The sequence below is a fragment of the Aythya fuligula genome, chromosome 14, assembly GCF_009819795.1.
Source record: "Aythya fuligula isolate bAytFul2 chromosome 14, bAytFul2.pri, whole genome shotgun sequence".
NCBI classification, from domain to species: Eukaryota; Metazoa; Chordata; class Aves; order Anseriformes; family Anatidae; genus Aythya; species Aythya fuligula.
In genome coordinates this window covers 8,955,016-8,978,306 of record NC_045572.1, presented here as the reverse complement: position 1 = coordinate 8,978,306, position 23,291 = coordinate 8,955,016, and the positions used below count along the sequence as shown (strand labels likewise).

General features: G+C 50.6%; 2 protein-coding genes across 2 annotated transcripts in view; both read left to right on the top strand.

Annotated features, from left to right (window-relative positions):
- Positions 1-450: 450 nt before the first annotated feature.
- HBEGF (heparin binding EGF like growth factor) lies at positions 451-7,675 on the top strand. Its single transcript, XM_032196895.1, has 6 exons — positions 451-506; positions 607-777; positions 3,266-3,443; positions 5,635-5,790; positions 5,907-5,999; positions 7,104-7,675. Exons 1-5 carry the CDS (start codon positions 464-466, stop codon positions 5,977-5,979), a joined length of 621 nt encoding a protein of 206 aa, XP_032052786.1. The 5' UTR covers positions 451-463; the 3' UTR covers positions 5,980-5,999; positions 7,104-7,675.
- A 4,982-nt stretch (positions 7,676-12,657) lies between these two features.
- Positions 12,658-23,291, top strand: part of PFDN1 (prefoldin subunit 1) — a 31,423-nt gene continuing 20,789 nt past the window's right edge. Inside the window, exons 1-2 of the mRNA XM_032197228.1 lie at positions 12,658-12,741; positions 12,886-13,052. Of these exons, the coding sequence (XP_032053119.1) occupies positions 12,709-12,741; positions 12,886-13,052 (200 nt within the window). The 5' untranslated portion in view covers positions 12,658-12,708. The remainder of the gene's footprint in view (positions 12,742-12,885; positions 13,053-23,291) is intronic.

Here is a 23,291-nt window from a genome sequence, read left to right as displayed (position 1 = left end):
AAGGTTGGACGTGGTGCTTGGGGACATGGCTTAGTGGGTGATGGTGGTGGTAGGGGGACAGTTGGACCAGATGATCTTGGAGGTCTTTTGCAACCTTAATGATCCTATGACTCTATTCTACAATTCCATGAATCACCAGACTCCCTCGACACCCCTCAAAGCACCCCAGTCCCACCACCGAGCCGGCAGTGCGCCCCGCTCCGGACACCCCAGGCTCAGACCAACCTCGGAGGACACCCCCCGGCCCTAAACCTCCAGCTGCGGAGGGGGGGGGACCGGGGCTGGCTGCAGCCCCGACGGAGGCGGCCCCTCGGGGCTCGGGGGAAGCCCTTTTCGAGGAAGGGGCGGCCCGCACGGCCCCGCCTCGCCCCGCCCCGCCGCCCGCTGCTGCTTTCTACCGGCGGCGGGGCCGGGGGGGGCCGAGTGGTGCCGGCGGAGCGGAGCCGGGAACGGGAGAAGGGACATGGACGGGCGGGCGGTGCTGATCCAGGCGCTGCTGGCAGCAGGTACGGGGCTGGAAGCGGGGGTCCCCGGGTGTGGGGGTGCCTGGTGAGGGGGAATGTGTCCCGTTCGGGTCCCGATCTGACCGTGTCCCGTTCCCCGCAGTGTGTTCGGCGGCGGCGGGGGGGCTCGGCCGTGAGGAGCTGCACAACGAGGTGCTGAACAAGGGCGGCGGTGGGGAGCTGGCCCCGGCCCCGGCCCCGCTGCTGGGAGGCAGCGCGGAGAAGGAGGGCGGCGGAGCGGCCTCGGGGGACGAGCTGAGCGAGGTGCCCAGAGGTACGTGAGTGATCCCGGGGGGGCTCACCGGCATCGGGGAGCGGCCCCTTGGCAGGGCGGAGGGGTTGGAGGGTGGGCTGTGGTGGGTCCGGACTGAAAAGTGAGGCTGCGGAGTGAACCCGGATTTGGGGGAGGTGTCGGGGGTCCCCAGGAGCTGGGTGTGCTTTGGTGGTAGCCGTGGCCATCGGGGCTGCCCGGTGGTGGCGATGCCAGAGTAGCCCCGGGTGGGGGTCCCGGCAGAGCGGGCACCTCCCTGCTCCAGGTTGGGGTGCTGGTGTTGGGCATGGGGGTCCCTGCTGGCCCCGGGTGGGAGCCCGACCCTGCGGTCACCTCGTGGGCCCGAGCGGCTCCCCCGGGCACGGCAGCAGTGGATGGCAGCGAGGGGATCGCTGTGAGTCACCCGCCGCCCACACACGGCTGCTCCTCATACCTAGGCAGGGTTAGTCAGCCGGCAGTCCCTGCCACGGGGGCGTTGGGGACACTGTTTCTCTGTTAGGCTCTCTGTGCATTCATGCTTGGCTCCTCTCCCCCCCCCGGGTCAGGACCAGAGGGCGTCTGGAGGGCTCTCCAGGGGTTGTGAGGGCGGGATGGGATAGGGGACCCGCTGCAGGCTGAGAAAAGTGACCCACACCTGCCCAGCTTTGGGCATGTGGTGTGCTCAGACTGCTAACCTGGCACCAGGGTGAATGTGCTCAGCTCCATGTAGGTCACCCCGGCTCTCCAGCCCTCCTTTCTTTGCTTTTCTTTGCTGTCTGCGTTCGTCCAACTGTGACTCAAACCCTGGCTTGCAAAACTGGGTTAAGCCCTAAACAAAGGGGACTCAGCCCCTGGGAAACGCTGCTGCCCCTCCTGATGGGAGGCTCGATGGGGAGATGCTCCTCAATGCGTCCCCCTGAGGTGCAAGTGATCTGGCAGGCTTGGGCTGTGCCTGGTGTGCGGGGAGGACAGGTTGATGGGGTGGGAAAGAGCAGCTGTTGAGGCAGCACTGCACGGTCAGCAGCATGTGGCCTCTTGGAGCACTTTCTCAATGCCTTGAGCCGAGCTATAATCAGAAAAACACGCTTTGTGTGTTGAAGGCACCTTCTCCTTGGTGGTGCAGCCCATGAGGACCCATGGCACGAGGTATCCAAATACCAAGGGTGTTGTTGGCATCCCCCTGCCCCTCTGGGCTGGACCTGTTTGCCAACACACAAGATGATCCGAAGCCTCTGGAGCTGTACTATTTGGGGGACAAGGGGCAGAGCCCCAAGGGGGTGGTAACGGTGGAGGCCACCAGTGAAATAGCACGGGGGGGTCAGCAGCGCTGTGCCAGCCCTGTGGCAGTGCCGGTCTGCGGGGCACCCTCAGTGGTAGCCTGCTGGGGAGGGGGCAGCCCCTGTTCCCAGCCTGAGGCAGCTTGTTTGGAGCTCTGTGCCTCGCCTGTACCAAGTCACAGAGTTTTCTGGTGGGTCAGTGTTCTCCAGTCCTACCTTGAAGGATGTTGAGATCTTGAAATGTCTCCTTAGACAGGCAAATGGTCTTGCACAGGGAGGAAGAGATTGCTGAGGACTCGGTTATGTAAGGAAGCTGCTGAGAAGGAATGGGGCAGGCTGAAACTTGCCAGGTTAGATGTGGCTGCCCTTTTTCCCCTTACCCTCCCTGGTTTAAACATGATTTAGTTCCTATTTCCCTAGTCTCGGGGAGGCTGCCGTGGCCAGGCAGAGCTGAGAAGTCTCCCTCTGAGCAGGGAGTGTTCCCTGACCTCCTGGCACCTCGCCAGATCTTTTCGGGGTGGGGGCAGAGTGGGGGCTTATTTTTGACATCTGCCCATCTCCAAACTATTCCAGTAATGTTGATGGTTTCACTCTGTGTCTGTGGGGAGCACGCATGGGACTTCTCGCTCCGGTTCCCACCAGCCTGGCAGGGAGCTGGCCTTGCACCAAAACCCACCAATTTTTGCGCTGCAATTAAGAAATACCTTTGTAATTCATGGGAACGCTTCCTTAGCCATCGACTTGGTTTTGCAAAACCAAAAATTGACCTGGGTTTGCTCTTCTAATCCTGCTCTTGTCCTGTATGCAAGCATCGTTGTAACCACAGGAAGGCGAGTCCCTTGGGGCCATGAATGGACTCTTTACAAAAGACCGCACTCATCAAGGAAATAAAAGCCAGATAGCAGCGCAATTAGCAGTCTTCTGTGTTCAGTGGAAACTGGTGCATATAATAGCAACATTTGAGATGCATAAAGCTCTTGTTTTTCCCCCTGGTTTCTTGTTTAATTGTTCCTTTATTTCCTTTAGAATTGTTCATATGAATTGGAAAGGCCATGATATTTGTGAAAATCTGAAAAAATGGAAAAACCTTTGCCTGGGGGCAGATTGAACAAAAGGCTGCACAAATGCCAGGGCTGAGTTGGCCACAGTAACAGAGGGTTTGCTGCTCTGTCTCTTCGTCAAATGACAAATTGAGGTGATAAACTTTTTTTTCTCCTTTTGAAATTGTTTTCCAGTTGCCTTCTTGTCAAAGCCTCAAGGCCTGGTTACTCCCAAGAAAAAGGGGAACGGGAATAAAAGAAGAAAAGGAAAAGGCTTGGGGAAGAAGAGAGACCCGTGTCTGCGAAAGTACAAGGATTTCTGCATTCATGGTGAATGCAAATACATCCGAGAGCTGGGTGCTCCATCCTGCATGTGAGTTTCTGGTGTGTGCCTGTACCGGGAAAGCCTTAGTCATTGTTCCTTGAATTCTCTAGGCAGCGCAGAGGAAGAGCGTAGGGGATATTTTTAGTGCATGTTCCCTGTCCATGGGGGGATGGCTCTGACTTTGCATCTTCTGTGCGCAGCGTCCCACTTGAGGAGCAGTGGGAAAGTTTAGCCTCCACTCTGGCCTGAATTTTAAACAGCTCTGTCTCTTGCCAAAATCTTAGCTTTAGACCCAGGAGGCTCCGCAGCACCCCTGCCTGTGGGGCATGACTCAGTGAGCTCTGGCTGAGGTTGGCACAGAGGCCTGCAGCGGTGGAGTTTGGAGGAGGCCAACCTGTGGGGCTGAGAGGCCTGGCAGCTGTCCAGGGGCTGACTTTCTTTGAGATTTGGTTGGGCTCAGAGAAATAATTGAGCACCTGGGCCTCTGAGAAGGGCTGGGTCCTACATCCAAAGTGTTCTGTAGGTCTGGTGTGAGGGACTCTGTCCCTTCTCAGTATGTTCCTCGACCCATCTCATTGTTGCAAGCCCTAAGGAGCTCCCATGGCTGCGTCCCCAGCAGGGGTGTTGCAGGTACAGAGATGCCAGGCTCCAGAATGTGAGCATGGTGTGCGTGATCCCTTGTTCAGCGTGGGTTACGTGGCTCTGTGCCATCAAAGCGCAGGAGCTGGGGAGGAGAACGGGCTCCGTCCTTCGCCCTGCCACGTCCCCAGATGGGACGGGGAGAGCATCTACTGAGGCACCTGTGAGGCAGGTGGGATTAGAGGCAGTTCCTTGGGGGGCAGAATGCTAAAACTACATCCCTGTGGCTCTCTGGTCCTGAGGCCAGGGCTGTGTCACCACGCGGGTCTGTGTGTGACAGACTCCGTGGGGCGCAGGTAGCAAGCAGGGATCAGACGAGGCAGGTGGAGGAGAAATAGTTTGCTTGCTGCCTGGGCACCTGGATCTGGCTCTGCCACCTCAGGAAATAGCCATGGGTACACACTTGATCTCTGCTGACGTGGACAAGGGTTGAGCTGGTGGATATAAGAGGCTTTGTTCTTTGCAATCAATCCCCTGAGCTACTCAGCCCTGTGCCCAGAGCAGATAATAGCTCCCTGGCTTACAGTGCCCAGAAGCTCTCGCCCCCTGCAATCCATGGGGATCAGTGTCTGCGCAGGTCCTTGAACTGCTTAGTTTCCTCTGCCTGGAGCCTGACATGAAAATGTTGCTGGGCCCTCAGACCAGGTGTCGTGGGGCTGCCCAGGATCCATTTGGGCTGAGGTCCCAGCCCAAAGCAGGGTGTGACACGGCCCCAGCCACGTGCCCCCTTCCTGACCGGCTGCAGGAGGGCTGGGGATGCAGGCAGGGTGCTCCAGCCTTGGTGCTGGGGCTGAGGTGGGGGCTCCCCATTCTGGTGGCCTGTCTCTGGGCTGTCTTCTCAGAACAGCAGCAGCTCAGGGGACAAACTGCCCCAAGGCTTCGTGTTGACTGGTGTCACTTGATTGTGGTTGCTCTCCTGGCTGCTTTTGGCTCCAGCTGTGCCATGTTGTGGGGTCTTCTTGACCTCTGCTTCTGCTGGGAGTGAGGGTGGATGGTGCCAGAGCGCAGCACCCAGCCCTGCTGCATGGATGGAGAGTGGATAGAAATTTGTGGCTGTCCTGGAACTTGCCCCAGCATCGTGAGCCAGGCAGAAGGGCTGGATGGAGTCCCTGTGCTGGGAAGGAGCATGTGTGGTGCTGCCCAGCTCTGCTGAGGGTTGGTGGCAGTGGATGCATTCAGCTGGTCACGTCAGTGTGCTTTGCCTCATGGGGAAGGCTTGGGTGGCTGCCTCACAGCTCTGATGGGGAAAGATATTTCTGATATGTGAACAACTTCACAGATCTGCAGGGAGCCTGCGCTTCTTGCCCTGGCTAAGAGCACAGGGAAATCCTGCTCCAAGGGAAGCACTGAGTCCATGGCCCCAGCTGGTTTCCTGTTCCTTGCCTGAGGCTTCCCCTCCCCGAAGGAGGCAGCCTGCCTGGCACCCAACTTCTACATGCCCTGAGAACCAGGCCTCCTGCCTCAGGATGGGGACCAGGAGAAGGCTGTAGGATTCTGGCCAAAGCTAAGCAGAGGCAGTTCCTTTGCACTGGGGATTGAGGGACCCAACAGCGCCGCTGCTTGGCCACCACCATCCTTAAAAACTTTCCTTCTCACCCAGATGCCAGCCAGGATATCACGGAGAGCGATGCCATGGCCTTTCACTGCCTGTAGAGCACCCCCCTAGCACGTATGACCACACCACAGCACTGGCTGTCGTCGCTGTGGTCCTGTCTTCGCTGTGTCTTGTCATCATTGCAGCCCTGCTGATGCTCAGGTGAGTGGGTGGGGGCTGTGTTATTGGAGCCCTGTCCCCGGGAAGCCCGTTTGTGGGGAACGGTGGCAGGGGCTGCTTGCTCCATGCTCTGAGCCTCTCTTTGCTTGGCCTCACAGGTGTCACAAGAGGGGTGTCTACGACGTAGAAAATGAAGAGAAAATAAAGCTGGGCATCACTGTGAATCACTGAGGATGCCAGGTGCTGGCAAGGTGAGTCCTTGCTGTGGGCTGGGGCATTGGTGGGGGCTTGGGGCTCTGCTTGGTTGTGCTGATCCTGTGCCAGAGCCAGGCATGAGCTGAATTTGCTTTGAGCCTGGAGAAGCAGCTTGCTGGATTTGGCACAAAAGCAAGGGCTGCCCCGTGTGGCCCCAGCTATCTTTCCTTCCCTTTCAGTTCAAATCTCTGTCCTCTGACACCCGCCTGCTACCTCCTCCTTTACAACCTTATGTCTCTCCTTTGGCCTGTTGCTGCGTGGTTGGGGGATATTTGGCAGCAGGGAAGCTGCTTTCCCTCTTCATCCCCCACTCTGTTACTCGCTCTGCTCCCTCTGTCTGACCCACTGAGTCATTTCCCCTCCTTAGATATTGCCTCTATTTATATACACATCTAAAAAAAAGACCTTCCTTTTCACTCCCACTTGTCCTTTGCTTATTACTTGCAGCAATGTAATGCTTTGCAGCTGGGCATGGGAGTGCCCCATGATGTTACTCTGGGTGTGCTCTGGCCTGGAGGTGGCCACATGTCAGTGGTAGCTGGGTGCTGGAAAGCCTGCAGACTTCCTCTGCCCTGGTCCAAACCCTGATGTTAGGTGTTCCCGTACACATTACGGCTACTTCTCCTTCGAATAATGGAAGTATTTTGCTCTTTGGGGGTAGTGGTGTATCAAGTAATGCCTTCAAAGGGTTTCTGAAATGTTATTTATTAGATTTTGGGTAGCGTTGGGGGTGGGATTTCTACTTTTTGACAGGAGTTGAAGGTTAGGGAAGGAGGATCAGAGCAAGATTTATCACTGCTGTCCTCTGCCCTGCCCTGGGGACTGGGGAAGCCATGTGCAGGGGAACAATGCCATGACAGACACGGGAGCTTACCTGTACTTTGCCACGGCTTTCCCCTGGCATCCTGGCCTCAATTCTCCTGGGTCCCATCCTGCAGAGTGGCCACAAGAGCTTTCTCAGCAGTTGGATGCCGTGAGCACCTTGGCCCTGGTATACAGGGCTCAGCTCCGTGGGCGAGGGTGGCTGCGGGCAGCACATCAGCAGCGTGTTTGGATACTGGTGTACAGCCAGTGACTGATCCTGTGATGCTGTGTTTCAGGGCTCGGCACTAACGCAGTTCTACCTCCTGGAAGATGTGAGCCACGGAGCCAGTGCTGCCCCTGGGACCCTGCAGTGCATCAGGAGCTTGCTGGAGCAGCACGACCGTGCTCGCTTTGGATTCTGTTGGGCAGCAGTGCTGCTGCAGGGAGCTTCAGCAGCCTCTGGGATGGAGAAGACTGGGGAGAGAGACTCTCCACGAGGCAAGATCCCTTGCCATGCTGCAGAGATGGCCCCGCAGAAGGGCAGGAGGAACCGGCCAGCGATCAGCAGAGGGGCTGCCCAGAGCTTGGGGGATGCCCGCTGCGGTGCACGCGGAGGAACAAACTGTGAAAGGCGGAGAAACTTGGCTCGGGGCTTTCTTAGGCACAGGAGGGGTGGGAGGGTAACAGCTATTTAACACGATATTTTTTCCTTTTAAATTATATATTTATTTTAGATAAATTGTACATAGTATTTATATTTATTGGAGGTCTGCCCCTGTGTCCTTTGGTAGGTCAAGACGCAACAGGGTCAGACCGCCCTTATTTTTTAAGTGCAATGTAATATTCTAATAAATAACTTTGTAACAAACACTTGGCTCATTAATTTAATGATGAGGGTGGAAAGGAGTCAGACCTGTAGGGTGTATGTAACAAGCCCTTGCTAGTGGGATATCTCAAAACACCAAGGTGCGTCTGTGAAACAGTGGCATGGATCCTGAGTGTGCTGTGGTGGCCACTAGACCTGTTCCTGCTGCCCTTAGGGTGCAGCAGAGCATCTTCTGCTGGAGCTGAGCAGTGTGGTGGAAGGGGCTGGTGCCAGGATCTGCTTCACCCTGCCATGGGGCAGCTGCCTTGGCTTCTCAGGGGCAAGAGCCTGCAGCCAGGCTGGCCCCACGTGTTTATTCAGAGTCACGTATTGGATGTGGTATTTAGGTATCTGCTGATGAAGCAAAGCCTCCTTGAGTTCCACCACTGATCACAGATCAACACGAACAGGGCTTAAAATCCAGGAATCAGTCAGCATTTGGCTGAAAATTATGAGATGGATTCTCATACCTGCCCTGGAGGAGCTCCTAGAGGTTGCTGGGCTGGCTGAGGGTTGTGGATGCAGGTTTCTGGGGCTTGGGGTCACTTGGGGTTTCAGATTGTGATTCAGGACCCATTCCTGATGAATTAAGCAGAGAAAAATGTCTATCCCACTGCATGAAATCTGCTTTCCTCAAGTCCATTTCGCTTTTGCAAATGTCAGAGTTGAATTTTTCAAAAGGGAATGCCAAGCGAGCGCTTTCTGCTCGTGCTCCTACAGTGTATGCTGAAGCAGGGGCAGTGAACAGTCTGTAGAGAGTGTGTGTTTGTTTTTGACAAGCTTAGCCCCAACTTAGCTCTGGTAAAGCATGAAATAATTTCTATGCTCATCTGCTGCCTGGGGGAGGGATTGCTTTAGGAAGTGAGTTTAGTAGTGCAAGCCCCTTGCACAGCCAGTGAGTTTTGCTGTAACCTGGGGGATGGGAGGGGGGAATGAAGCAATGTTTTAGGACTCCAGTGCTTCCCAAGATAGAAGGGTTAAAGTACACAGCTGCGATAGATGGAAGCAGGTATTCAGCAGTGAGTACCCTCATGCATTAGCATCCAGGGAGCAAAAGCCCCAGTAGCCACAGCAGCCCTAGTCCCAGCAATGGGGAAACGAGTTACTCGTTCTGCTTTGTGTGAACCTGAACCTTAATGCTGTGAGAGTGCTGGTTTCATCAAGGACTCTGAACTCTGGACCATTTCAATGTCTAATAAGCAATTGATATCCCCAGTGGCTGTGCAGGAGGCCCTTGCTGCATCCCCACCTCCCCGTGCTGCTGGGGCTCCCCAGCTCTGGGCTCCCGTTTCCCAGCTCCATCCTGCAGCACCGTCCTGCCTTTCCTCAGCAGCAGCCCTGCACGCCTGCAGCTCTGCCCGACCCAGGTCCGGCAGCACTGGAAATACCTCAGCTGGAATGTTTTCTCTGCGGACAACCGGAATTGTTGTGTTGATTTTTGCTCTGGCTGGGGAGGAGTGAGCAGGAGGTGCAGGAGTGGGGGTGAAAGCCTTTGCAAGCCCCAGCTGGGCTAACAACAGGATCTGCTGACTTGGCACGGGCAGGGATCCCAGCCTGTGGGCGCTCAGCTCGGGGTGCTGTGTGCAGGAAGACAGAGCACGGGGGCATGCAACCGCTGCTGCAGTCCTGCCTGTGATGGACCCAAGGCAGTCACTGCGTGGGGGGGAGCAAGATATGGGGCATCCCTGCACCTGGGGATGAAAGCAGGGGAGGTGCTCCCCGTGGTGGCAGCTCTGAGAGCCACGGGACCACGTCGTCATTGCCATGCTGCCCAGGATGTGTTCTGGATCACGGGGCTGTGGCAAAAGCTGGGCTGCCTATGGAGGGTAAGTTAACAGGCCAAGAGCTGGGAACATATTTTGAAGGTGTAGAGAGGGGGAAGCTGGCTGGTTCTCTGCCCTTTGGGCTGTGAAAGGATGAGAGAACATCCTGTGGATGTTCTCTGCCCAGATAAGGCAGGGATGAAGGCCCCCGGGCAGCTCCCCAGTCTGGCTGTGCTTGTGGCACTGAGGCAGGTGACAGCCCAGAGCCCGTTAGGGTCATGCTGAGCTCTGTCCTGCCCAGGTCTCTGGATGCTGTGGAGGTAAAGTGGGCTGCTTGGCCACAGGCCTGTGGGAACTGGGGAAGGAAGCAGCCCCCACCATGCCACGGTTCACCCTTGTGGGCTGGGACAGCAGGACTGATGGGCTGTTCTCCAGAGTCAGGCTTACAGACGGACAAAATCCTAACTTTGGGTTTAATTGAGAAAAAAATGCACTATGTTACAGTAGTCAATTTAATAACCATCTCAGCTTGGCATCCAGATTCACTGCGTTGCTTCCGGGCAAAATTGCTCAGGAGATCCTCCCTTTCTAGGGATCACAGGGATACTCAGACCTGGCCCAGGCCTGTCTTATTCTGGATCTGGAGGTGGTCAGCCCTCTTGGTTTATACCTCTGTGCCAAGGATCTGGGAGGTGCAGGCAGAGGATGGACTGTCCCCAGCTCCAGCTCTCTACCTGGGGAGCAGCACTGCTTGGGCCTGCTGGGATGGTAGCTGCAGTGACTCGGAAGAGATCAGGAAGGCACTGAAAATGATGGCCAACCTCTCTGGGCAGCTTAAGGGCCAGAAGGCTCCAGTACTGCTCTTGGGCTCACAGACCACCAGCAGTATCGCATAGAGCTGGGCAGCAGCATGCCCCTACAGGAGCCAGCACCAGCCCAATGCAGAGCATCCGTCGCTACCAAGGTGGGAAGTCCCCATGCCACGTCCTCCCCAAGCCAAGGCACTGTCCCTCACTCCTGAGCATCCTCTAGCCTTTTGTGCAGTGGACTCTAAACTGTGGCTGACTCAAGCAGAGGGACACCCGTGCTCCCCCAGGGAGAGCAGGCCATGCTAGAGCTGGCTGATGAAATGCTTCCTGCTATTCAGTGCGAGGTTTTCCTTTTCTCTGCAGGAATCATTGTGTGCTGTATACACTGGGGTCTGTGGTGCAGAGCAGCAGGAGGGGCCTCAACAGTCTGAGGTCTTACACAGAGAGATCAAAGGGAAACATCTTCCCTGCATCCCAGGCTTGGGGTTTAACTGGTTCAGAGCACGTGTGTCTGTCCAGGTTACAAGAAGAACCAAGTGTCCCTGAAGGTCAGGTCCTGCACTCTGCTGTTAAATCAGGGTGCCCCAGCAGGTTCCCTCCTGCTTGCCTCTGACTACAGAATGCCACGCTGGGCATTTAATTTTTTGCTGCCTTTCCCCAAAAGGCATCTGATGGTCTCATCATGATCTCATACATTGTCCTATAGCCTGTCTGGACAAACTCCAAGGAAAATTCGGACTGGAAGCAGCGGAGGTGATTCATGAGCAGGAACTCGCTTGGTTGAGTCCAGCAGGGCTGTGCAGGGATCAGCAGGCTGCTGGAGCAGCCACCTCTGCAGAAGCAGCACTGCTACCCCTGCATGTCACAGACAGACCCTGGGCTTCGTACTGTGCTGTCAACACACAAACTGCCAGGCAAGCATGCTGCACTCCTCAGCCTTTCTCACAGCTTTTAACTGGATTTGAGCTGGTTGGTATTCCCAGTCCTAGCTGCAGCCATGCACCTGTGGGGGTTTTACTCAGGTGGGCAGCTGAGTTCCACCACAGCCGCTCCCTCACTCCCCCTCCTCAAAGAGAAAGGGGGAGAAATGAAGAGGGCTCAACGGGTGAGGTAAGGATGGGGGAGATCACTCAACAATTATCGTGACGGGCAAAACAGACTCAGCACAGGGAGATGGTAAGATTTATTGCCTATTGCTAACAAGCTAGAGAAGTGAGAAACAAAGGAAAGAAACCAAAAGCACCTTCCCCACATCCACTCTCTTCCACCTCCTCCCCTTGAGCAGCGCAGGGGAATGGTGGCTGCAGTCAGTCTGTGGCACTTCATCTCTGCCGCTCCTTCTTGGTCACTCTCATTCCCTGTGACATGGGGTCCCTCCCACGGGATGCCGTCCATGCTGAACGGATCCTGCGTGGGCTTCCCACAGGCAGCAGCTCCTCAAGAACTGCTCCAGATATGGCTCCGTACCATGGGGTCCATCCCTCAGGAGCAAACTGCTCCAACCTGGGTCCCCCACAGGCAGCAGCTCCCCCCAGGCCCCCTGCTCCTGCATGGGCTCCTCTCCACGGGCTACAGCTCTGGCCTGGAATCTGCTCCAGGAGGGCTCTCCACAGGCTGCAGCCTCCTCCAGGCCACATCCACCTGCTCCACTGGGGGCTTATTCATGGGCTGCAGCATGGAGATCTGCTCCATGTGGGACCCATGGGCTGCAGGGGGACAGCCTGCTCCACCAGGGGCCTCTCCACAGGCTGCCTGGAGCACCTCTGCCCCTCCTTCCTCACTGACCTTGGCACCTGCAGGGCTGTTTCTCACTCATCTCACTCTACCATCTGCTGTGAAGCAGTTTTTTTTTTTTTTTTTTTTTTTTTTTCTCTTTCTTAACTCTGCTCTCACAGAGGCGTAAACATTGCTTATTGGCTCGGCTCTGGCCAGCAGCGGGGCCCTTATCTAACATGGGACAGCTTCTTGATTCTTCTCACAGAAGCCACCCCTGTGGCCCCTGCTACCCAAACCTTGCCACATAAACCCGCTCCCGCTTCTGGTGCGGGACACCCTGACCCACCCCATCCCCTCCCCCCAGCAGCAGCCCTGCTTCTGCGGGCACGAAGCCTGCACTTGCACTCCTGCCTCTAGCTTTAGCTACGGGCACAGCTTTATTTGACCTGTCCCTGTAGCTTCTGGGCTCGGGGACCTTTCCTCAGCCAGCGAGGAGCAGAGCAGCACAACGAGCGCCTCACGCTTTGCCTGCACTACCCCGGAGGCAGCCCCACCGCGGAGCCGTGCCGCAGCCCGGCACCACCCGAGCTGGTCGCTGGCCCTATTGCTGACCCTAAACATAGCTCCCGATCCCTCTCCTGCCTTATCCTTCCCTGCTCTCCTCCATCCCTCTCCTCTCCCCTCCTCTTCCCCGTCCATCTCCTCTCTCCCCCCCCCTTCCCCCGCGCAGGCGCCGGGCGGGTGGAAGATGGCGGCGCCCGTGGACCTGGAGCTGAAGAAGGTAACGGGCGGCCCGGGGGGGCCCTGCCCAATGCCCCCTGCCCGCCCGCATGAGGCAGCGCTGCCCTGCTGGCCCCTTCCCCTCCCGCAGCCCCCGGCCCGGCCGCCCCAGCCTCTCCTTGTGTTTGCTCTCTCCCCCCCGCAGGCTTTCACGGAGCTCCAGGCTAAGGTGATAGACACGCAGCAGAAGGTGAAGCTGGCCGACATCCAGATCGAGCAGCTGAGCAAGACGAAGAAGCACGCGCACCTCACCGACACCGAGATCATGATGCTGGTGGACGAGACCCGCATGTACGAGGGCGTGGGCAGAATGTGAGTAGCCCCTGGTGCGAGGCCTGGGCCTCGTGTTCCTCTGTACCGCTGGTAAATGGCTGGTGGGTGCCTCTTTGTAGGTAAGCGAGGTGGCAGCCTGGTGGGTGAGGAGATCTTCTTGGCCTCTGTATATAAAAGGCCTCCAGGCTGCTGTCTCTTGGGAGAGGTTTCTTCTTGTTATGAAAAATGTGGCAGCTTTCCCAGCCTTCCCTCCCCTCAGGATTCCCTCAGTCTTTCTGGGAGTACAGCAGAGCTTACTGGGGTTTATCAGTCGGGGTTTGCTGCTTTATCCCTTTAGGAAGGACTGTTAGAAGTCCCCCTGGTACTTCTGCTCGTGTTGGCTTGCTGGCTCTGCTGCTCTCCGTGATGGTCTCGTTTGCCATGACTTTGAATTTTATAATCTCAATTAGCAAAACAAAGTTCTAAGGACAAGCTGCGTTTGTGAGCAGCAAGGGAGGCTCTCGCAGTCTGTCCAGCTGCGATTGTTCCGGGTATAATTTACATCGGGCTCTGTGGACAGCAGCCATGTGCAGCTGACGTGCTCAGGCCTTTGCTGACACACGTGTTCGTCTGCAGGAGAGCTCTTTGCAGTGTCATGTCAGTGCTGGCTTGTCTGGATTTAAACCTTGAAAGTGAGCATGGGTAGTCCCAGTGCACCCATGGAAAGCTACTGCCACGTGTTGGATGGTTGCTGAAAGAAACACCTTAAGCTAGAAGTGATATGTTTTGGTTAACATTGCTGATGCACCTCTGTTTGACTTCAGCAGTCCCTTGTAGAAGTTCACACAAGCTGGTTTTAGATCTGGAATGCAAGCTTACTCACTGAATGGTGTGGCTCCCAGTAAATAAATGTCTCCATGTAGATGAACTAAATTTTGGGTTTGCGTGGAGGTACCAGTGACCTGGAAAGGAAATAGATTTTGGTCTCTTGCAGGAGGTGACTGGTGCAACCTGGTCAGACTGGAGGCTGTTCTTTTTTGTCACAGAGAAGACAGACTGAGGGTAGATAATTCAGGAGTTGTCAACTTTTTTTTTTTTTTAGGGCTTTTTTAAAATCTGAAAGCAGAGAGTACTTCTTCAATATGGAGAAATACTTCAAGATTCCTTAAAAGCATGAGTGTATCAATCTTTACAGCAAAGTAATGTTGCTTGTGAATGAGACAGTATTTCCTTGCTAGCTGAAATGTGTTGTCCTGCTTTCTGCTTCCAGCTTATCAGTAAGAGACACTCACCTTCTTTGTCCCCGAAACCACTTATATTTTCTCTGTGTGCAGCAGCTGGAGTGACAGTCTTTTGGGGAATTTTCTCTTGCTTACTTTTCAATGACCAGATAAGGTGGTTTAGACTCTGCTAGGTGGCTTTGTGGTCCTGGAGGATTGTAGAGGTGCCACCAGAAAAATATGGTTTGTGTTATGAAAGTATTTAAAGCCTGAACTTGTAATGAATTTTGTTGTGGTAGTCATTATGTAAATTCGGATTAAGAGAGTATTCTGTTCGCAATACTGAATAAGTTATTTATATATATATTTTTCTTCCCCTTCTTTAGCCTGATGCAGTATTTATGTGAGCTCAGCCTATTCTGGCCATGGGGCTGAAATCTGCCTTGCAAATTGGTAGCTGTGTTTTGGTATGCTCTGTGTCACTTGCTAATGTAATGAACTCACACCAGGGACACAAGGCTCTTCCTGGAGCCCACTCCATCCCGTCATAGAAAACTTCTGGCTGAAATCCGGGCATTTGGATAAATTGGTTAAAGCTGTGCTTGAGCAGGAATTAAAATCCAAGGGCAGTCTGGCCATTTATATTTCCAAGGAAGTGGTCATTACAGTTGTTTTGTCTTTGTAATCTGTGTTCTATAGAGTGAAATTGGAGACTTAAAAACAAACAAACAAAGCAAAACAAACAACAACAAAAACACACACACACAAAACACCTTGTTGATTTAATTGGCTTGTATGGATATGGGTTTTTACACACCTTTGGGTGGTGGTGATGTCTTCAACACCTGTGATTTGTTTTGCACAGTTTAGCATTATCTCATGTGACCAAAAGAGGCATAGATGTTTTCTGTAAATAATGTTAGAACTCCAGTAGATTTCAGTTACCCAGAAAAGATTGGTGTTGGTGTCAGTATCAGCTCTGGTAATTGGAGCTCTTCTGACAGCTTGCTTGAATAGCTAAATTCTTGAAAGTAGGTTTGGTGCTTCTGTTCCTGCACTCAACTTTTTTTTCTTGTTTTACTTCACTTTTTTTTTTTTTTTCCCTTCCGTCTTCTTTTCTTCTTTAACCCACTGAAACTGCTGCTTAGAATCTGACTTCTGATAATTTTTTTTCTTCAGCTAAATTAATATGTGGTGTGTGCATGAGGGTAGCACATGCACTTCTATTGAATGAACTACTCCAGGTCTTTGTGGAAGTGAAAGGTCTGAGGCACAGTAGTGATGTGATGCATCCTGGGAAGAAGTCTGCCTAGTTCTGTATTTGCTGCTGCACTACTCGGACCGTAGTTGTGTGGTTTCTGTGCTCTGAACCTAGAGCCTGAGCCTGCTTCCTTTCTGAGAGGCTTTTCTTGCACCACTAGTGAATGTGAAAGTCCACTTGTTCCAAAACTTGTGTGGGTGAGTTCGTTTTTAGTTTTTACTTAGTTATTATTGCAGCGTGTATAACACGCACAAGCCTTACTGGGCTGCACATGTGGTGCTTGATTTACTTTTACTATAGCTATTTTTGTTTCAACACAAGAAATGTCAGTGCCACATAGTATGAGATGATGAATTGCTGTGTACTGTACATGTCTATGAGGCTAGGATATCATCTGAGTAGTGGCATTGTGCCAAATACATTGCAATTCTCTTACTTCATACTCTTTCGAAAGGCTTGTTACGTAGCCTGAGACAACTACTGCTGTGCTGGACTTCTGCTTAAGCTATTTGTGAACTGATATCATCATACTGCTTTGAGAACTATGCTGAAAGTTTAAGTTTCAGAATCCTGTCTGAATATTCAGACCTTTCCCTTTACATTCTTTTAACTATTAACCTGTACAAGGTTCTTCTTTAGAGAAGAAAAATGTCAAGGGCTTATGCGAGGCACAGTGAGGACAGCACTTCAATTTTTCATGCCATGCCAAAATAGATGCTCAGTTTTGGTTCGACATTGCTTTATCATCAGAGTTCTCTCATTTGTTGTGGAAATACACTTAAAAATAAAGTGCAGGAAAGTAAAAATCAAGCAAATACTGCAGCACAACTTTATATTCAAAGTTTTCTGTGAGTATACCATTTTATGGGAACAGCTGTAATGGTCTAGTTTTCATTGTTTCTTCTAAAAGTGACTCAGATTTTTGGTGGAACCATCCACAAGTGAAAGCTGAGGGAAGATTAAACGTTCTTGATCATTTGTGAGATTTAAATGCATTCCTGTCTTTAGCATGAGCAATCACTCAGGTGATGACACTTTTTTGGATAGAGCTGCAAGTGCTGATTTTATTTTTTTTTTTGTTGTTCTGTGGATGGGATTGGTGTTAGATTTTACCAGCACAGATCACTGCAGAATATGGTAGCTGTACCTTCCTGCTCATACTTCAAAAACTCAGAGAAGTGATGGACATGCAAGGCTTAATCCTTATGGTTCAGTTACTAACTATAGGTCAGTCTGTGAAATCCGAGTGGCTCTCTGTTGCCCATCTCTTCAGATAAGGCTTTGTCCAGAGTTCAGCACTGAAGCCCAGCTGCTGAGAGGCTGATGGGTGCTGTAATACTTAAATGAATCCCATGACAAGCATGTTGCTATCAGCCTCTGGCTAATACATAGATGATAAAATTAAATCTTCCTTATCTTGTTCAACATCTTCATCGACAACCTTGATGAGGGAATAGTGTCCACCCTCAGCAAGTACAGGGATGACACAAAGCTGGGAGGAGTGGCTGACACGCCAGAGGCTGTGCTGCCATCCAGCGAGACCTGGACAGGCTGGAGAGATGGGCAGGGAGAAACCAAATGAGGTTTAATAAGAGCAAGTGCAGAGTCCTGCACCTGGGAAGGAACAACCCGAAATATCAGTACAGGCTGGGGGACGACCTGCTGGAGAGGAGCTCTGAGGAGAAGCTCTGAGGAGAGCTCTGGGGGTCCTGGTGGACGACAGGTTGGCCATGAGCCAGCAGTGTGCCCTGGTGGCCTAGAGGGACAATGGGATCCTGGCGTGCATTAAAAGGAGCGTGGCCAGCAGGTCAAGGGAGGTGATCCTCCCCCTCTGCTCTGCTCCGGTCAGGCCTCACCTGGAGTACTGGGTCCAGTTCTGGGCTCCCCGGTACAAAAAAGACAGGGAGCTGCTGGAGAGTCCAGAGGAGGGCCACAAAGATGATCTGGGGCCTGGAGCATCTCCCCTGTGAGGACAGGCTGAGAGACCTGGGGCTGTTGAGCCTCGAGAAGACTGAGAGGGGATCTCATCAATGTTTACAAATATCTGAAGTGTAGGAGACAGAGGGATTTGGCCAACCTCTTTTTGGTGGTTTGTGGGGACAGGACAAGGGGCAATGGCCACAAGATGGAGCCCAGGAAGTTCCGCACCAACATGCAAAAGAACTTCCTCACGGTGAGGGTGACGGAGCACTGAGACAGGCTGCCCAGGGAGGTTGTGGAGTCTCCTCTGGAGATATTTGAGAACCATCTGGATGCCTACTTGGGCATCTAAGGATTTTGCTCTAAGGAACCTGCTTTCACAGCGGGGTTGGACCCGATGATCTCTTGAGGTCCCTTCCAACCCCTTCAATTCTGTGATTCTGTGATTTTGCTGTTGAAAAAGTCAAGATTTCATTTTCCACAATGTCTAATTAGGTAGAATCAATAATGTGAGAGAAGAGTACCATTGGTATCAGTGGTTCTCAGTTAACTGCTGGTGGTAGAGGGATCCAGGGAGTTTAGACTGCTGGATTCTGCTTCAAGATCAGAAAGGGAGCTTGTTCTGATGGTTCCCTTGCCGGCTTGGCATCTTTTGATGTCTCAAAGATGTTCTTCTTCCCTGTTCCCCCACTTGGTTCTTGATCTTACTCCTGCTGCCCTGGGCTGCTCACTTGTAATCTGGATATTGTGGTCTAGTTATAGCTCTCTTGCCCTGCTGCTCTATGTAATTACCCCATGACACACTGAAACTTTAGAGAAGAAAAGATTTTCATAGCTTGCATGCAAAATGCTTATCTGCTAAATTCCAGGAAATAGCTGCATTTTTTTTTAACAAAAAACAAGGACAAAAAAACAGCTTTGACAGAGAACTGGTGTAGAATGGACACATCAGATAAGTCAGTGTTTATCAAATGTATACGCAACAGAAGAAAATAGTCTTAAAATATAAATAGCGGCTAGCTTAAAAAATAGCTGCTTTTCTCAGCCTTGCTCAGAACCTCTTGTTTGTGCTTCCCTACCTACCCTGTGAGCATTGTGATAGAAGGTTAGTGAGTGAAGGGCTGCAGTTTTTACTTGATGGTTGTCTCCCTTGCCTGGAAATATGTAATTCTTCAGGAGTACATTTCTGTTGGGTCTTTGAGTATGAAATTCAGACAAATCTGTTCCATTCGTATCTTCTTTTTCCATAGTATTTTCCCTACATGTTACCTCGACAGGGGCTCCTACAGAGGAAAGAGCTACCTGGGTAAATGTAAAGGAGATAAAATCTCAACTTAGAAGATAAGAGGCAGAACCAAGACAGACTACTTGTGCAGGATGCCATTCTAGATGGAAGAAGTTGTTTGATCTGCTGTGGTCCAGAGGCATTTTGTTATAATATATCTAATGTATTATAATGCAGGTGCCAAAGCTTTCAAGAAGTCTTGCACTTCAGTGGTTTGGACGTCATATGTTGTGGGGAGCAAGGACATAGTAAGGCACCTTTGTTTTGTCCCAGCCTCCAAAAACGGGAAATCTGGGATCTCTTGTTAAATGCAAAAAATTTGTTGCTTCAATGCTACAGGGCTACCTTTGGAAGAATTCTGTACAAGTATTAAATATTTGGGGGAATAGAATAGTTCAGTTGGAAAGGACCTACAGAGAACATCGAGTCCAACTGCTTGACCACTGCAGGGTTAACCAAAAGTTAAAGCGTATTATTAAAGGCATTATCCAAACGCCTGCTTTTGTAGCTGGCTGTGCCAAATGCCTGCAAAAATGATGGAAGATGGCTATCTTATTTTTGCGCTTAAAATGTCAGTTTCATATTTTGTAACGGCAAAGAACTTCTGCTTGTTTTGACGCTTACTGGATTTCAAGTACTGTATTTTGAGCCTTTTTCCCCCATTCCCCACAGGAAATTTTGAAATCAAGGGTTAGAGTCCCTGTGGGAAATGCTCAGTGTTAAAGCATTTCTTTCAGAAGATAGATCTGTTTCTCTGCTTTAGCACAGGGGTTTAAATTGTGCTTTCCTGTGGCAGATGAAAATGACCAAATTAGTGGACCAGAGAGGTACTGGAAGAGTCCCTGGTGTGTCCGTGTGGTACCTGGGAATGCTGTTCCAGATGTGGTACCACTGTGGTGTGTGACAAGCTAGCCTGACACCTAGGGCCCTAGGGCTGGTGAGTGGAGATGCCCAGAGCCCGTTCCCAGTCTGATATGCAGATTTAAATATAGTGTATAAAATTTATTTGGAACAGTCTTAATACAAATGATAAATCCAGGTCTGAGCATCCTTTGAGCTAGATGCCTGCTCTTGTTCAGAATCTGAAAGTAGGAAGATTAAATTAATATCCCCTACTCCAAAACAGTGAAGCGAAATATGAGGACTCCAATACTGTGGGATGTGGTTATATTTTACATAGCTATAAGGCAGAGATGCAAGAACCAAAGTGCTAATTCAGGAATTCTGCAACTGCTATCTTGAATTTTTGTTTTCTCCAGAACTATGTGCTGAATTGACAGAATGTTTCAGCCAGTTTAAAATGATAATAAAAATTGAGGGGAAAGCAAGCAAACAAACAAAAAACACACAAACAAATAATAATAATAATATTTTTTTAAAAAAAAACAAAACACGTACATACTGGGAAGGAATGATTTTCTAAAACAACATAACATCCATCCTTTTTGGTCCACAAATGCTAATTCTAAAACGTTTTGTTCTTAGTGATTAGGAAGCTGTAGTGTGATTGTTTTAGTGCTGGCTAATTTAAATTTAGCATCTCGAAATAGGTCTTCTGACTGGAACAGTTATCTTGCATCTACTTCTGTGCTGTTTGCTGTATTGGTTTCTTTGATGTTCTGTTGATTTTTATAGCAGGATTTGTGGTATGCAGGAGTGAAGGCTGTGTTATTTAAGAACCATAAATGGATGCCTGGGTCTTCATTCTCACTCTGGCATTTCAAAAGGAAGATCCTTTTATGTCTGTATTTTCACTTTTGATTTTGTGTGCCCAGGAGGAGAAACAAAGCATTTTTTTTCTTGCATCTGGGTATGGATTTTCCTTTCAAAAGAGATGAATCCAGATTTTGCTGGTTTTCCTATATAGGTTCTTAGTGAAGGGCTGCTGTTGAGCAGTGTAAATATAAGTTTGCAGAGTACAGCAGTGTTTCCATGTCACTTCATTTACCACTACAAAATTCATCTTTCTGATCACTGAAGTTTTACCAATAGAAAAACTTTTTTTTTTTTTTTTTTAATAGAAATGACTGGTTGACAAAGATGTTTGTGTTCTTTTGCTTGCTTCTGTTTCCCTAGGTGCCTATTCATTTGATGTTTTTTGTTTGTTTTAGCTGTTCTTCCTTAGAAAATTGGGACATTGTTGAAAATACTGGATGCTTTAGAAGTGGATCTGGACATCCTGTTGTTGGAGGGAATGGCTTTTGTTTTCTGCAGCTTGCAACTTTCAAATTTGGTACAAAATAAACTGCAGACAATCGATTTGAAGTGCATATTTTAGTAGGTATGTTGTACTCGTTTGAGTTTCCTTTGCTTTAACAAGCTACAGGTCATCTTTGCTACATACTAAAACTTACTATAAAACAAAAATAGAAGATAAAATTTCTAAACTAGGGATATACTGAGGAAAAACAATTCATGGAGCTTTTACCATCGTGAACTGCAGTCATGCTTGTGCTGTTTTCCACACGTGGTTTGAATCTCGTGTGTTACTCATTCCTGTATAATTAAGGGGAATCTTTTTTTTTAAATTCCATTTATCTTGAACGAGCATTCAGAAAGAATGGATGATGTCCTTTAAAAGCTGACCACAGTAGTATTTTATTATTTTTGGTTGTGCTATATTTAATACACACTTCTTAGAGGTATATTCCTTTTTTTTTTTAAAGAACCAAGTATGAACAATGGTATAATTCTACCATCTAGTTAAGTGTCTGGCAATGCAGAAACTGCTGTTTATGAGCTGTGTTACTATCTTCATTTGAGGTAATGTAATACCCTGTAGCTATTGACACATTTTCTCCCTCCTTCCCCCCCCCCCCCAAAAAAAAAAAAAGTGAAAAGTCAATGTAAACACGGCCGGAGGTGCAGAACAAAACCCACTGCCCCTCAGCTGGACGAGATGTGTGTTGAGGCTGTGGGGAGTTTAGAGGAAAGCCAACAGTATGGCATTTTTGTTTTCCTTTAGCTCCTTAGAGCAAATAGGTTTATGGCTGACAAATGTTCATCTGAGTAAAAGTTACGCTTCTTGTGGCCTGTGTAAGACTGCCTTTGGGCTGCTGCCAGTGCTGCTAATCCCGTCTTTGTGTTCCCGTGCTGCCAGGCTGAGTTTGCACAGGTTCTGCTGCCTGCCTGTGGTTCTGCTAGCACGATTCTGCTGCATCTCTCTCCCAGGTGTCCCCTGGCACCTGGTGCGTGCACGTCTCCCTGGGTGCAGCAGTGAGCCCTACACTAGAATGTGGTCATTTGCAATCCTCCCAATAAAAGCTGTGGCATTTGTGTTGCTTTATGTTCCGTGCTGCTTTGGCAAGGGGAATAGTTGCATTTAGTTGCACTGAGTGACCTAGCGAGACAACTGAGTGTTGAAATAAAAGAAAATGTAGGAAAAGCTTCGACTGCACTGTTCCAAGTGAGCCTGTTCAGGAGCTACTTAAGGATTCTGATCTGTTGAATGGGAAATTCAAATCAGACTGAAAAATGTGAAGCCTTTAGACATGAAGGGTGGCAGCACCGACTATAATTAGTCATGGCTTTCCTTTTTTGAATTTGCTTGCTTGTCTGATTTGGGACGGGGTAATTCATCTAGGATGACTAAAACTGGAATTTGCTGTGGTCTAAGCTGTGCCTGTTATGAGCTGCATGGGGAATCATTTATAGCAGTGTAAGCAGACCCTGGGAGAGTAAAATGGGACTTCTGGGTGCTTGCAATTGTGAACAGCCGGTTCCTGTTCAATCAAGCTAGATTGCTTGGGATCAGCTCATTGGAAGCCTCTCTTTCATTGGCTTTGAACAGTACTTAAAATGCATTAATCTCTTACTGAGTGTGCTCAAAGCTTGAACAGCAGTGCAAGTTCAGAATTAAAAAGCGTCTTTAAATAGACAAGGGCATGACTGGGCTTAGCCCAACTTCTCTCATGGAGGAGCCTAATGAAAAGGCTTGGTTTCAAGGAGCTGATTCTACCTAACAGCAGCTGTGCAGTGTTACAACATGGCATGTTTGTTTCCTTTAGAAGTACAAGGAAGGTGTTAATATTACAGCTTTGTACAAAGTTGCTATTTTTTTTTCTGTATCATAGCGAGTTTCTGTATCATGTTTTCCAAATTCAATGGGAACTGTAAAGCTGAAGTTAGAGTGACCCTTTCTGGGAGTTGGAAACCTGAATGAATGGACTTCTAGTTGTGTCATTCATTGTCATTCTGGCAAAATAGGAACTGGAGCTTTCCTACCAGTAAAACTGCCTCTCTCTGAAGTGCGGTGTAGGGATATACATCAATACAAGGCTGTTTTTACCCTGGTGCCCCACGCAGGTTCTGGAAGTGCTCACAGCAGACCAAAGCAGGATGAAGAGCTTTGCAGCCGTGCTTGCTCCTTCCCTGCAGGTGCTGGGGCTCTGCCCTCGTGCTGCTTGGCCTGAGCCCCAGCACGGGGCTGATGTGTGCAGGGCAGTCGAATGCTCAGACCGTGGCCACTGGAGTGATTTCCTGAGCAAAATGCTAGTGCCAGCCCTGCAGGTCCTTCACGTGGCTCCCGGGGGACGTCTGCCTCTTGCAGCCACTGGTGTCCTGTTAAAAACACCTGAATTGTGGTTACCTAAGCAAAATATGAAGAGGAGAGA